Genomic DNA, 13,595 nt, shown 5'->3' with positions numbered 1-13,595 from the left:
ATAACCTATATTCACTAGACAAGGTGAAGCCATACACTTTTGGGTTAAGATTTAATAATTCTCACCTTTTTGATTTCGATTTCTACTTTGACTCTAAAGGGATTTAGAAGGCATTTTTAATGTTCAAATGTATGTGTTTTACTTGGGATTTATAATTCAAATTTCATGACAGTTGTTGGAAAATGTGATGTGGGTATTTAGTGATTTTTGGAAAAAAATTGATTTAGGTTTCTGATCTCTATGGTCAGCTTAATATTCTAAAATTCTGTATGTATCTATTAGATCAAGTTTATTTATATCCTTTGGCTTTTTTATCTTAGTGGATTTTTTTTATTCATTTCATCTACTTTATCACCAAGAGTGGTTTTAAAGTATCATAAAATGGGAGTCCATTTTTTAAAAATTTCTTTTGATTAATCAATTAATGCCTACTGTATGTACTTTGAGACTGTATGTTTCAGTAAATGTAATAATTTTTAAGGAAAAAAAACTAAACCATAATCAACTCTCAGACTGGGTCCAGGTTAGAAGGCTTGGATTCTTGTCCCATCTCTAATTATAAATAGGCTTAACTTCTTTTGAGCCTCAGTTTTCTTATCTGTAAAATGGTGGTGTACGACCTCTTTTAATTGTTGTGAAGCTCCAGTGATGTGGAAAATAATACAAATATAGGAAGAATCACCACAGCTGGACCGTCCCTTGGTCACTGACTGTGGGATACTGAGACTGGCATTTACAAGAGTTCAGTCTCAGGAACGCACAGCCATTACCACTTCATCTGGAAGAACATTTTGAAATACTGCTTATGATGTTGTTTGCCATTTTTAGAATTTTAAAATGAAACAGTAAAAACCTGCCAAGCAGTTAAATCTTGTGACTTGCTTTTTTGCTTAGAATTACCAGTCATCTGTTCCAGTTTTCTGAAACAACTATGCAATAATGATATTCCACACACAAATCCAAAACCCATCCATGTTCCAATTTTATCTGTATCAGTCCAAGAAAATAATCTTTGCAGAAAGAGGCTTTTTGCAGAGAGATATAAAAACATCAATTCTGGGGGAGTCTGCACTCAAGACTGGCCAGCTAGTACTTTCAAATAGATTACTTCCCTAGTCTTCATCTTTGGGGGTATGCTTGTCAAAGTCCTAAACTGTAGACCTCCTAACTAAACCATTCTCAGAATACTACCTGTGTAGCCAGATGAACGCATGTGATTCACCTGCACCAATAAGAAAATGTTAGCAAACACAACTTTCTCTTAAAGTTGAGGTTCAGAAGCCTCCCGGTGCTGCTTGAGATCTGAGGACTCTTGAGTACTATTATCATATTACACTTTTCTCAACTGGTCTCCAATCTTAACCTACGCCTATTTTTAGACATAGGTCAAGGTGGGACTTTGAATTCCCATCACTTACTGCACCACAGTCACCTGAAAATTTCAGTCCATCTTTCTTGATGCTATCTGTGGTCAGCAGGAGGCTGGAACATTTACCTTACTGTCATTACTAAGAGTAGACTTTTCTACTTCCACGACATCTAACATTACATACGGTGTGATAGGTTTCTTTACGGAACTTAGTTCTTACAGTGTCTTAAGAGCAGAAGTTGCTCAGTTAGTTTCTGCTGCTATTGGGCCATTCAAGCTTGAATGAACCTAGGGTTTAACAAAAAAAAAAAAACAATACTGTTGTAAAATCATCCATACACATTGGACCTCTTGACCTAAGAAGAATAAGTTTTCTTCACAATGTTCTCGTGGCTCAGTGTATTGGTGGTTACTTTCCTTCAAAAGCAAAGCACCTTTTCACATCTTCCCAGAAATATCAAAGCCTCATTTCCAGGACCCAAATAATTTTTACTGGCCATGACTTTTTTGTTTTAATGCCAACATGTCAAGTATAAGTTGAGTCTGGAAGCCTTAGGTATCATCTGAACGTGTACAGATAGCCTCACAAAGCACTCTGGCTTCAAAGGAGATGGCATGTTAAGCACGTCCTGTTTGCCTCCACCAGAGCCACTGCACCTCCAGGACGCTGCTGCAGAACTGTCTGAGCAATCCAATGCGGGAGGCTTTTCCTTTCCATCGGAACAAGTTGTTGTGGCACATGTGGACTGTGTGGCTTGGCAGGAAGGCTGACCCAAGTGTGCTGCTTTGTGACTATACAACTGAGTGGCTTGTTCCCGTGACCAGAAAACAAGGTGAAAAGAGACAAGATTCAGACTGAATAGGATACTGTATAAGCACCCTCTACAGAAGCAGTCTTTATTTCATTTTAAGAGAACACATAGGAAAAATGCTTTGACAGGTTGGCATGATGCTCAGTTCCTTTTTAAGTGACTTCCTAGGGGGAAAGTCAGAGACTGGGAAGCAGAGCAATGGAATGCAAACACAGAAATTGCCTATGATTCCCCTTAGAGAGTAAATGACGTGGCCTACCTACAGCCATTCCCAAAGTGTCTTCGCTCACAGTAAATGCCAAGTAAACAAAACGCCAAGCTGCATATGAAACAAAGGTGATGTTGCCTATACTGGCCTCCTGTGCTGAGGAGTTTTGGTCAGACCATGACAAAAAGGCAGATGGCAATATGGAATTAAAAGCACAATTCATTGTGTGTAGGAACCTCCTACTGGCAACACTAATGTAAGATACAGACATTAACTGGAACGGTAGTACATTTCTCTTCCTATCCTGAAAGGAGAGCAACAGGAAGTAGATGTGAAACAGAGGAGGATATTGTTTACCAGGTTATTTCAGTGCAGCCTGTGGGAATGAACATGTGGGCCAGAGGGAGAGGTGCCCTCAGCTATATTCCCCAGGGGTCGGTCTGTGATGCGATGGGTATTTACAGGAGGGTTAGACAAAATAGTTAACTACTAAAGGTATCCAAAAAAGGCCTGAGAAAATCTGGTTAAAATGTATAACCTTATATTGCTACTGATGGGAGTAGTCATTTTTTATCTCTTTTAAAAATAATAAAAAGATTCTGTTAAAAAATATATTCATCCAGAAAGATGTTGATTTGAACTCTAAAAAGCAACGTGGAATTCATTTTTCCCTTTTGAGTGAAGAGCCATTGAGCTCCATATTAACTCCCTTTCTAATTTTCAAATCCATCCCTATCCATGGGGTGAGACTAGGACATGTGGCCGGTTCTTCCTTAGCGTCTTCCTGGAAATTCTTAACAGAACAGGTGCAGAATTTCACCCTTGGTTTAGTTTCTGCTGTTCTGTGGCCAGCGCTCCCAGTTCAAGAACAAGCCCTGGGTTCCCCTAGCGGCTCCTTCAGAGACAGGATTAGCTGCCTTTGATTTAGCCTGGAGGATCCTGCTCTCAAAGGAACTGCCTTTACAAATTCAAATCAGATCCCTCAGTGCATGGAGTGAGGTGGTTTCAAACCTATTAGTGATTTTTAAGGCTAAGGCAACATCCGTGGTCATCTGTATATCTTAATTTGATGCAAATAGTTAACCATAATCTAAAATAGATCCTGTACATATCTCCTCTTTAACTTTAGCTGGGGGTGGAAGGAATGGAATAAGGTGGAGATGGAGGAGGAATAATGACAATGTTCTAGAAACCCTATATATAAAGGTAAAAATAAAGAATAGATCCGCACAACCCATTTCTTTGGTGAACAGTAAAGAAGGTCTCAGATTCTCATAAACCACTCTACAAAGGCTGCTGCTGCTGCTCTCGTGTATAAAAGCACCCTGACTCTGCAATAACTTGTTTTGTTATCACTCCTTGATAAAAATGTATCTACAAACCTGCAGGGTTTGGGGTTTTTGTCTAAAGCTGGTAGTAAAAATGTGACCTGCAAGCCAATACAGCTAATGGAAAGTGACGATGTTCTTCTCCCCTCAGCTTGGAGATGGGGCCTGCCAGTCCCCTGCTCCTCTCCACTCCGGGGAATGTCCTGGAAGGACCTGGTAGTCCCTGGTCCTGCACCTCTGTGTAAAGCAGGGGCAGCTGTCATCTGCACGAAGTGTAGGTCCTCAGCCCGGAGGCCTCAGTTGACACAGCACTCATGTGCAGCCCAGAGCCTCTGCTGTGTGCAGCCCGTGGGCAGGGAGGTCTATTTCTCAGTGAGTGACAGTTGTAAGACTTGCTGGAGCTCAGCCTCCTCCTCCTGGAGACGAAGCTCCTGCTCCTCCAGCTCTTTGGCAGAGAGCTCCATGGCTAGCTGTAAGTCGCTGTCAAATCGGCTTGTCTCACTCAGGGCACCTGGACAGGGGCCTTCTGTGCTGGTGAGGAGGCTCTCCTGGATGGCCCTGGGTTGAAAAAGGGGAAGAAGAGAGACTGTCATTACTCTCGTCATGGTGGCAGCTGCATTTGGTCACTGCTTCCCAAGTGCACACTGCTGGGCATTTATACACACACTGCCATTAACCTAGGGGGTGCAGGTGCTGAACGCAGATGAGAAACCCCAAACTCCAAGAGTACTGCCCCAAATCACCTGGCTGCTAAGTGATGAGGCTGCAAATGGAACCTGAGTGTGTTGGAAGGCAAAACCCAGGTTCTTCATAACACTTTCTCACATATCTCTAAAGTACAAGAAAATGAATCGCAGTTTTTCCCTTAAAAAGTGCTTCTATAATCATCTCTGTATCTATTCCTCCAAGTGTGATAATCTTTAACATTGTATAAACTTCCCACCTACGTACCTAGACCCTATGATCAGACATTCATAGAACATCAAACCAATGAGAAAACATTTACTTGATGCTTTTTTGCCAAGGGCACAGACTTGTGAACCAGTCAGCAATTATCACCCGTTCCTGGAAAGGCACTATCAAGAGTTCAGAGCTAGTTTAATGAATAACAGCCAAAGAGGAAGCACAAAAGCTAACACATTAAGACTCTCCTGCTAGGTACTGGGCCATGCATCTGCCTGTGTTTTATTAAGTGCCTCTGTCAACCTTGGATTGACAAAAGCCACATCACTAAGAATCATGTCAATTACCTCTCATACTGGGCCTCATAGCTCTGTGTCGGGCTGATCCCTCCATTCGAAGCTGGTCCAGAAAGTTCCTAGCAAAATCAAACACAAGGGACATGAATACCTCTTAGAAGGAATAATTATCATGCTGATAAGGAAGCCAAAGCAGCAAGAAATAAAATGTAAAATATTTACCTACCAATTATTGATAGTTTGGTGTGAAATACTAAGAAGGACTTGGGTTACCTCAAAAATATCTCCCAAATATCAGGTCACATATGGTACTACCATACAGTACTACACTGATTAACAACTACCACCATACTTTACACAAAAATCAATCTAATGAATGCAGCTAAACTTGGGCAACATTTAAACGATCAAAGCAAGTTTTCAGGGCAGAAGACATAATTCAGTATTTGTCATCCTTAACCTTGGCTACTCCCTTGTCTAATATCAACGAGGTTTCTATAGATACTGGGTTTGGAAAAGCTAAGCCTACTTACATGGGGAAAGAAAGAGTGTAGTGGGCTGACACTGATGGTTTGGACCTAGACCTTCTACCAAGAGCCTCCCAAGGGGAATACGCCTGCTCTGGCCTTCAATCCAGCAGCCTCAGAGAACTGAATGGGTCTGTGAATGGGTCTATGGTGGTATCAGGAGGAAGTGAAGGAGGGAACTTGGCTTTCTCAAGCTCTAAGACTTGAGGATAAACCAGAAAATCAAAAGTCTGAATGAGTGGAGATGCTAGAATGTAGGTACTATTCTCAAAGCTTAGCAGCCCCAGGAGGATTAGGCAGCATACCTGCAAATACCTGCTGAGAGAACAATGGAAGGAAAGAAGACAGCGACGACCAAACAAATGGACAGCAGGAGTCCAGGACACATCAGAGGGTGGAAAAGTAGACCAGACCCACCAGAGTAGAGCAGAGAAACCACAGAAGGGAAAAGACAGAAGGGGCTGAGGCTGGAGGAGGACCTGAGGATTCAGATTGTCACAGGCAGGTGAGGTCTGAAGAGACCACCACATCGGATACCAAATGGCCACTATTCTTCCCCAGGTCTGTCCTGTTCTTAGCTCTACTTTTTGCTAGACATGTAGACAGTTTAAGGGGATGATGCTTCTCATGAAGGAATACATTTGAGTCAAAGAATTTGTACACAGAATCAACAACCTTTTTCATCACATTACTAAGGAAACACCACACCATGCTTGTTCTTTCCTGGGGAGGAATTGGGATTAAAAGCCCACTACTACCTCCACCTAAGACTACTGACAAATAGTATTCCAGGAAAAATACAATAGTATAATTCTGAAATTACTACTTTGATACTAGAAAATTATAAAGCACACACCCCGAAAAGTACATAATTATTAGCTACACAGGTGAACATAACAGAAAAAGGAAAGTCTGTCTGAAGACACCGTGTGAATGATCCTGGTGGGGTTATGCAGATGGTCTCTTGCATAACGACTCGTGTAAAAGACCAGGTGTGTAAAACATAAAACCATCTACGTGTACACCACGACTGCACCAAACTTGCTATTTAAGTAGAGTAAGTTTCCGGTGATAGTCAAAACCTGAGGGTAACACCTCTGAAGCCCTGTCATTTGTCCTGACAAACACACCTGACTCCTGCTGGACTCCAGGAGGCTCTGCTGGATGGCAAACTGCATTATCTCGTAATCTTCATCCTGCAAATGCACATTTCTGCCATTGTCTTGAATGTGATAAGATTCAGGAATTTCAAACACAGACTGATCAACCTCAAAGTTCGTGACCTGGGAAGCTGAAACACAAAAGGCAACCATCCAGGGTCCAAGTTCATTATAACAACTTTTCAAACTTCTAGGGGGGAAAAAGTTTGTTTTGTTTTGGAGACTGGGTCTATGTTGCCCAGGCCAGCCACAAACTCCTGGACTCCAGCAGTGCTCCTGCCTCAGCCTCCCAAAGTATCTGGGACTATAGGCACTCACCACCGTGATGGCCTAAAACAGATTTAACTCAAGAAAGAATGAAAAGATCAAAGTCAAATACTCAAGGTTTGCTATTATGTAAAAGATTTTGAGGAAAAATAATCATGACAATAAAAAGTATCAGAATGCACCTTTTTTCTTTGTGCCCTGATTTTAGCAAACAAATTAATGCAGTCATAAAAAAATACAGAAGACTAACCCAGCACAATGGTACATGGCTGTAATCCCAGGGACTCAAGAGGCTGAGGCAGGAGGGTTGCAAGTTCCAGGCCAGCATCAGCAACTTAGTGAGACCCTGTCTCAAATAAAAAATAAAGAAGGGCTGGAGATATGGCTCAGGGGGTAAGCGCCTCTCGGTTCAATCCTCAGTATTAAAAAAAAAAAAAAAAGACTACAGAATTAAAAAAGATTTCTTTCCTTCCTTAATTCTATTTCCAAACTCCACAGGAAACGAGGGTTTACTTGTGTATCCATCCTTTGAGGACTGTGCTGTATGTATGTCTACATGGGTGGTGTTTGTGTGTACACAGACATGTAGTCACACTAATGTGTTTTTCCTCCTTAAATATGAATATGGTGAACATATAAAAGGGAGTATATGAACTATCTGAACACTTAAAATAAAAAATAATAACAATAATACAAATGCCTGTGTCTCCTTCACCTAGCCTAAGACACAGAAAACTGCCCATGCATATCCCAGGTATGCATCCCTCTAATGTCCCCTTCCCCCACTGCGGTTTTCACTACCTCGCTCTTCTAAAGTGTCTGACTTCATGTGCATAATCTGAGAGGTTTGTGTAGCCCATTTTCACCTTGACATAAATGGAATCATATAGAATTATTCAAACTGGTTTTATTTTTCATTCATTTATTTCATTTCATTTCATTTTTAAGATTTATCAGTTTTGCTACACTTGGCTATAAATTTTTATTTTTACTACTATATTTTATTTGTGATATCTGGGCAATTTTTGAATTTTTGCTATTGTGAACAATTCTGTTAGTCATTACTTGGGGTCTCCAGATGCCTATGTGAATGAGTTTCTCTGGGGTACACACCTTAAAATAGCTAGATCACAGGGTGTAACATCTGAATTAACTAATTAATGCCAAGTGTTTTACTTTTCAATAAATTATTCCAATTTACAATTCCTGCCAAGAACGGATGAATGTTCCTTTGCTTCACAACCTCATGAACACACCTAATACTACCCAACTTTATTGCTGTGTGGTGTATAAAATTGTATATTATTGTTCAGAATTTTTATTTGAAATTTTAATTTACGTACACTAAAATGCTATAGTTTAATTCATCATACTGGTAGACTAAAAGGAGAAAAATCTTATGACCATCTCAAAGTTGGAGAAAAAGCATTTAATAAAAATTAGTAGTGATGGCAAAAACCCTCAACAATGGGCTTGATCCCCAACACCTCAAAACAACAACAAAACAAAAACAATAGTCAACAAACTAAGAATACAAATGAAGAATTTCCTTAACCTACTCAAGGATATCTAAAAAAAACCTACAACTAATATACTTAATAATGAAACAACCCTTGCTCCACTAAAGTCAGGGACAAGGCAAGGATGTCCATTCTTACCACTCTTATTCAACATTGAACTGGATGTCCTAGCCAGTCTGATAAAGCAAGAAGAAGAAAATAAAAGGCTTAAGGAATGGAAGGGAAGAATTAAAATTGTATGTATTCACAGACAAAATGATTGTGTATGTGAGAAATTCTAAGGAATCTACAAAAAAACTACCAGACGTCAAGTAAAATCAGTGATATTACACAATACCAGGTCAACATTTAAAAATCAATTTCTATATAACTGAAAATATTAAGAAAACAGATCCATTTACAATAGCATCCCAAATATGAATTGGATTGACGGCACAGAAACATGAGGAAATAAATCTAGAATGCTCTCTGTGTTGACTGTAATGGTGCCCAGATGCACATTCATCCAAATCCACTGAGCCGTCACGCTTTAAATGGAGTATTTGACTGTATGGACATTACTCTGAATAAAGCTAATTTTTAAGAACATACTGTCTTTTTAATAGAAGTGGGATCATATATATTCTACAAGTTGTTTTTTTATTTAATCTAAACTAAATCTAAAATTCTCTCTTATCCCACAGAGATCTACTTCATAAGATACCCCCATTTCAAACTGAAATAGTTCAATGACTAAATATATAAACTACTTCTAATCAGAAACTCAACTTTGTTTTCTTACCTGAATCAGCCTGCGTCCCTTCATTTTGAGTTTCTTCAGCAGTGCTACAGCCATTAACATTTCCAAAAGTAATCCGTGCATTTAAGACGTGAAACAAGGGAATTTCTAATAAAATAAAAATTTTTGTAAATAAACGTATTGAAAATACTAAAAGTAATCCTTTACTGTGTGCTTACTAACTGGTACTATATCAAACACTTCTTAACATTATGATTTCACTGAATCTTCCTAACAACATACAGGGAAAACAGATTCTGATTCAGAGAGGTAAGTATTTTCTCCTCAAAGACAGTAGTGATTAAGTGACTGACCAGAATTCAGGTGTCAGGAATATTAAAATTCCTCACAAATAATAGGGATTATATAAAACATTATGCACTACTAGTTCAGGCCCTAAATTATATTGATCTTGGTGTCAATTGTCTTAAGTAATTATCTAATTTGAAGTTTCACTTATTTTTGACATTAAAACAATGAATATATCCATTTTTCATGCCATTTTAATCTGTCAGCACCATCTATAAATTGAACTGATGACTGGAGAGCTCCTAATTTTGATATGTAAAATGAACTCAGAATCAAGACACTTCTTTCAATCAAATCAAACCAGACAATAATCTGGACCCCTGCGTTATTTATTGTGGACTACCCCGTACCAAATGTGCTCTGATTCTGTGAAGCACATTCTGTCACCCACAAAAATGGGGAGAACCTACACGCGTTCCTGAGTCTTATTTACTGATACCTATTTTGACAGGAAATCCAGGTGGGAATTCCAGCTTGATGAAATCTCTCAGTCTTGCAAAATGAGCACTAGTTCGAGCCATCAGGTCAATGATGGGAATGACCTGCTCCACCAGGGAGAGGGGAAACTCTTCGCACATCCACAGCGTCGCTTTAAACCTGCAGGATTCCACCAAAGACATACTGAGGCCGCCCGTCTCCACCACAGGGGAGAGTACGTTACTGCCATGCAGTAGGCCAGACAATACCAGCCTCCTGCTCCACGTTCCTCCCCCTACCTCCTCATTCAGCACTACTGAGGGACTGGACCCATGGGGGGATTCAGATCACCCTGGAATCTGGCAATGGGGAAAACAGCCTACATTACAACCTACCCATGGAGCAGTTGTAACTGAGAGCAAGCATGAAGAATTTGATAGCTGCTGGAAATCATTTCACTTGGTTGACCAAGATTTGTTCAGAGTAAGAAATAAGAAAAAAGAATTCTTTTTCTCTTTTCTCTTGTTCTTTTTTGTACTGGGGATGGAACCCAGAAGCACTTTACCACTGAGCTACATCTTCAGCCCTTTTTTTTTACTTTGGCAAGAATCTCTCTACATTTCCTAGGTTGACCTCAAACTTACGATCCTTCTGCCTTAGCCTTCCAAGTAGCTAGGCTTACAGTGTGCACCACTGCACCCAGCAGAAAAATTCTTACATCTCTCTATACTCATTTGGAAAAGGGACAATCTAGTACTAGTTTTCATCAGACAAAGTAATTTAAAATTCTCTTGAAAGAAGAGGAGCACAGGAATGAGACCTAACGCCATAAACAGCATCTCTGAGACAATCCGTAAGTTAAAAGTAGCAACCAAATCACTCTTACTTTTGTGTTCTAATCGTCAGCTCCTTTGGCCTCCCGATGTCCCTGTCTTTCAGATCAAAGTCTTCACTGAAGTACTCTTCAGGCGTGATGGCTGTGGGGTTGTTTGCAGTGGCACACTCTGTGGTAAGGTCCTGCTGGGTCAGAACTCAGGAGAGTCAGAAGTGCCAAATGATACAGGTGGAAGCCTAGTGTACTGGGTAACGAGGTGGACACGTTAACCAACTATAGATCAGGAGGTTCCAGTCATTAACTTTTTGAAATTAAGTTACTGCATGGAACAAGAAAGTCGACAAAGGTCTTATCATGGCAAGTCTAAAATGTTTTCTACTCTCCTTTGCATTTTTACCTCCTGGTTGTAGAAAGAAAATAGAGGAGACAGAAATATCTGAAAGTGTGTGAGACATGAAACACTTGGAATTTAAGTGCTAGTTCTATCATTCTCAAGCTTTAAAACTGGAAAGAAAAAAAAAATTGTACCAACTGTAGGATAAAATCAGAAAATATTTGTTAAGGTGCTCTGTTACAATATAGTCCCAAATCCTTTTTAAGTGCTGTTTATAGAAAAGACCCTAGTTTATAATGGACGAGAGAGAGAGAGAGAGAGAGAGAGAGAAACACACCTGATTTCTACCTCTTACCCCTCCTCCAAAATCTTTATTTTCAAAGATTCGCTCATCTAATTCTCATCCAAAAGATTTCAAATTCCAACTTGGGAGTTCTCTAATGTTTCTAAATAGAGAGGCCTAATCGGGATGCAGTAAATGCCATCGTAAGCATACATAAATTGATTCTTTTCAGTCAACTGAGCTGAAAGCATGTGGCTTCAACTTACCCCTTGAGCACCAAACTGGTGTTCCACAGTTCCCAGCAGAGATTCCAGTGGGTTCCTGTCCGCTGTAGAGGGAGGGAATGTTTAATGTCTATTATTACATCTGACTGTGACTATAGAAAAAGTTCCTCATAATATTTTCAAGTTTTAGATTCAAGCTACCTACATTAGGAAATCCATTGATAGGCTGATCAAATCATCCATACCCTTTACAGTACATTTTTTATTAGGATCGCTAAACTAGAGGAACATCCATAAGAATTCAGCAGAATAGTGGCAAGAGTCTTGATTTAAGAGTGAGCCAGATTTGGATTCTAATCCCACCTTGGCCACTCACTTCCATGTGGTCTGGGCCTCAGATTCCTGTCAAACCGGAGCAATGAGCACAGTCATGATGGTGCTGGTGGTTAACAGTGACCACATACTTAGCACATGCTGCAAGCGCTACAGGTTTGCATATCTAATCGTCTCAATAACTGAAAAAGGATGAGTGAATGAAATCACCTCCATTTCACGACCAAGGAAACTGAGGCATGGAGGATGTGTGACTTCACAAAGCCACAGAGCTGACAGAGTCAGGATGTGGCAACAACATATTGGCAACTATGTGGCTCAGAGCCCAAGTTCCACTCAAATCTTTCATCGCAATAGTTCAGGCTAAATTACTTATTCCCATGATACTATCCTCCAACATCCTTATCTACTTTTCTTGGCTGAATATCACAATTGTTCATCATAACACATAAACAAACCCTCATGAATGGCTTTAATTACAGCTGAGCCAACTATGGGGAAACACTCCAAGAATGAGTCAGTCTCAGGAAATTTTCATAAAAAAGAAGTTAGGCTTAGGATTAGCACGTCCAGATCACATTACTGCAAACTTAACAGAACAAACAAAGGCTCTCTCTAGATTGAAAAATACAGGGAAAAAAAGAAGCAGCAGAAATCAAAAGAGGTGGGAGGGAGGTAGCGGCGATTACCTTTGTACCTCTTCTTTTCCTCCTCAGTCAGATGTTCTGTGCGTATTTTGGTTATCACATTCACATTGTTTACTGTGTAGACCTTGAGAGATGTGTACAAAAGAAAATAGTGACACAGGGAATCAAATCTCAAAAAATAAGCACAGCAAGAGCAAGAATGCTGAAGCAAAAAAAAAAAAAAAATCTAGCAAAATAAAAATGATAAATGGTAACAATCATTAGGAACCTTCAGAGAAATACCTAACTATCAACTTATAAATGCATCAGCAGATACTTTCCCATATTTGACAGTTTAACACCGAGGAGTTAATGGTGACAGGCTGCATCTTCCTACCTGCCCTTTTTGTTGCTCAACAGTCTCAAATGTCCTGCAACTAGGATTCCCAGCTGGGATCCTACTGTACTAAGGCCCCCAAACCTGACTCCTGAACTCCCACTGATCCATGGTGATCTGACAGTACTGACTTAGCCATCTGGTGGGCAGAAGGAAAAGGAAAGAACACAGGTTCTCTAGACCTGTGAGAGTCAGGGAAAACCAGCAAGTCACTCCTGAAAAGGCATTCTGTCTACTGACCAAAATATATACACGTATCTCTTTTATAACTGCCAGGGGAAATGCTGTGACCAGCGGTGACTAGGAATATGGTGGTCTGGAAAATCAAATATAACAGTTAACAGCCAATTAACTGTAGATGCCATGTGTGGATTCCCAACACTGAAAGCTACAGAAAATACACTCAGCACGAGAACGACTATTTCTAAGTGCAGCTTGCTGAGCATGACATAAGCTTTCTTTGCTCACTCAGAGGCCAGCAGAGGACCCTGCAGCACCTGGCACCACCCCACAAGCCACCAGTCCCTCTATACTGCAAAACTAAGGGAAGGCCAGCAAACAGCCTTCCAACTGACGAAACGCCAGATGACTCAACAGACAAACGTCTCCGCCATTACCAAGTTTTAAATTCACTGATGTCATGCAAATGGGCTGTGAGCCTTTTGTTAC

General features: G+C 40.2%; 1 protein-coding gene across 2 annotated transcripts in view; it reads right to left on the bottom strand.

Annotated features, from left to right (window-relative positions):
• Positions 1-2,241: 2,241 nt before the first annotated feature.
• The window catches only part of LOC306668178 (ankyrin repeat domain-containing protein 13A), a 33,605-nt gene continuing 22,251 nt past the window's right edge, over positions 2,242-13,595 (bottom strand). Inside the window, exons 8-15 of one of the 2 annotated variants that reach the window (XM_079151352.1) lie at positions 12,593-12,674; positions 11,613-11,674; positions 10,781-10,914; positions 9,917-10,074; positions 9,172-9,276; positions 6,574-6,734; positions 4,968-5,035; positions 2,242-4,275 (exon numbers count right to left, since the gene is read on the bottom strand). In XM_079151352.1, coding sequence (XP_079007478.1) covers positions 4,080-4,275; positions 4,968-5,035; positions 6,574-6,734; positions 9,172-9,276; positions 9,917-10,074; positions 10,781-10,914; positions 11,613-11,674; positions 12,593-12,674 — 966 coding nt within the window. In that variant the 3' untranslated portion in view covers positions 2,242-4,079. The remainder of the gene's footprint in view (positions 4,276-4,967; positions 5,036-6,573; positions 6,735-9,171; positions 9,277-9,916; positions 10,075-10,780; positions 10,915-11,612; positions 11,675-12,592; positions 12,675-13,595) is intronic. The other variant, XM_079151353.1, reaches the window with a different exon arrangement.

This window comes from Sciurus vulgaris (genome assembly GCF_902686455.1).
Source record: "Sciurus vulgaris genome assembly, chromosome: 8".
Classification (NCBI taxonomy): domain Eukaryota; kingdom Metazoa; phylum Chordata; class Mammalia; order Rodentia; family Sciuridae; genus Sciurus; species Sciurus vulgaris.
Note: the sequence above shows the minus strand (reverse complement) of the source record. Positions and strands in the feature narration are given on the sequence as shown.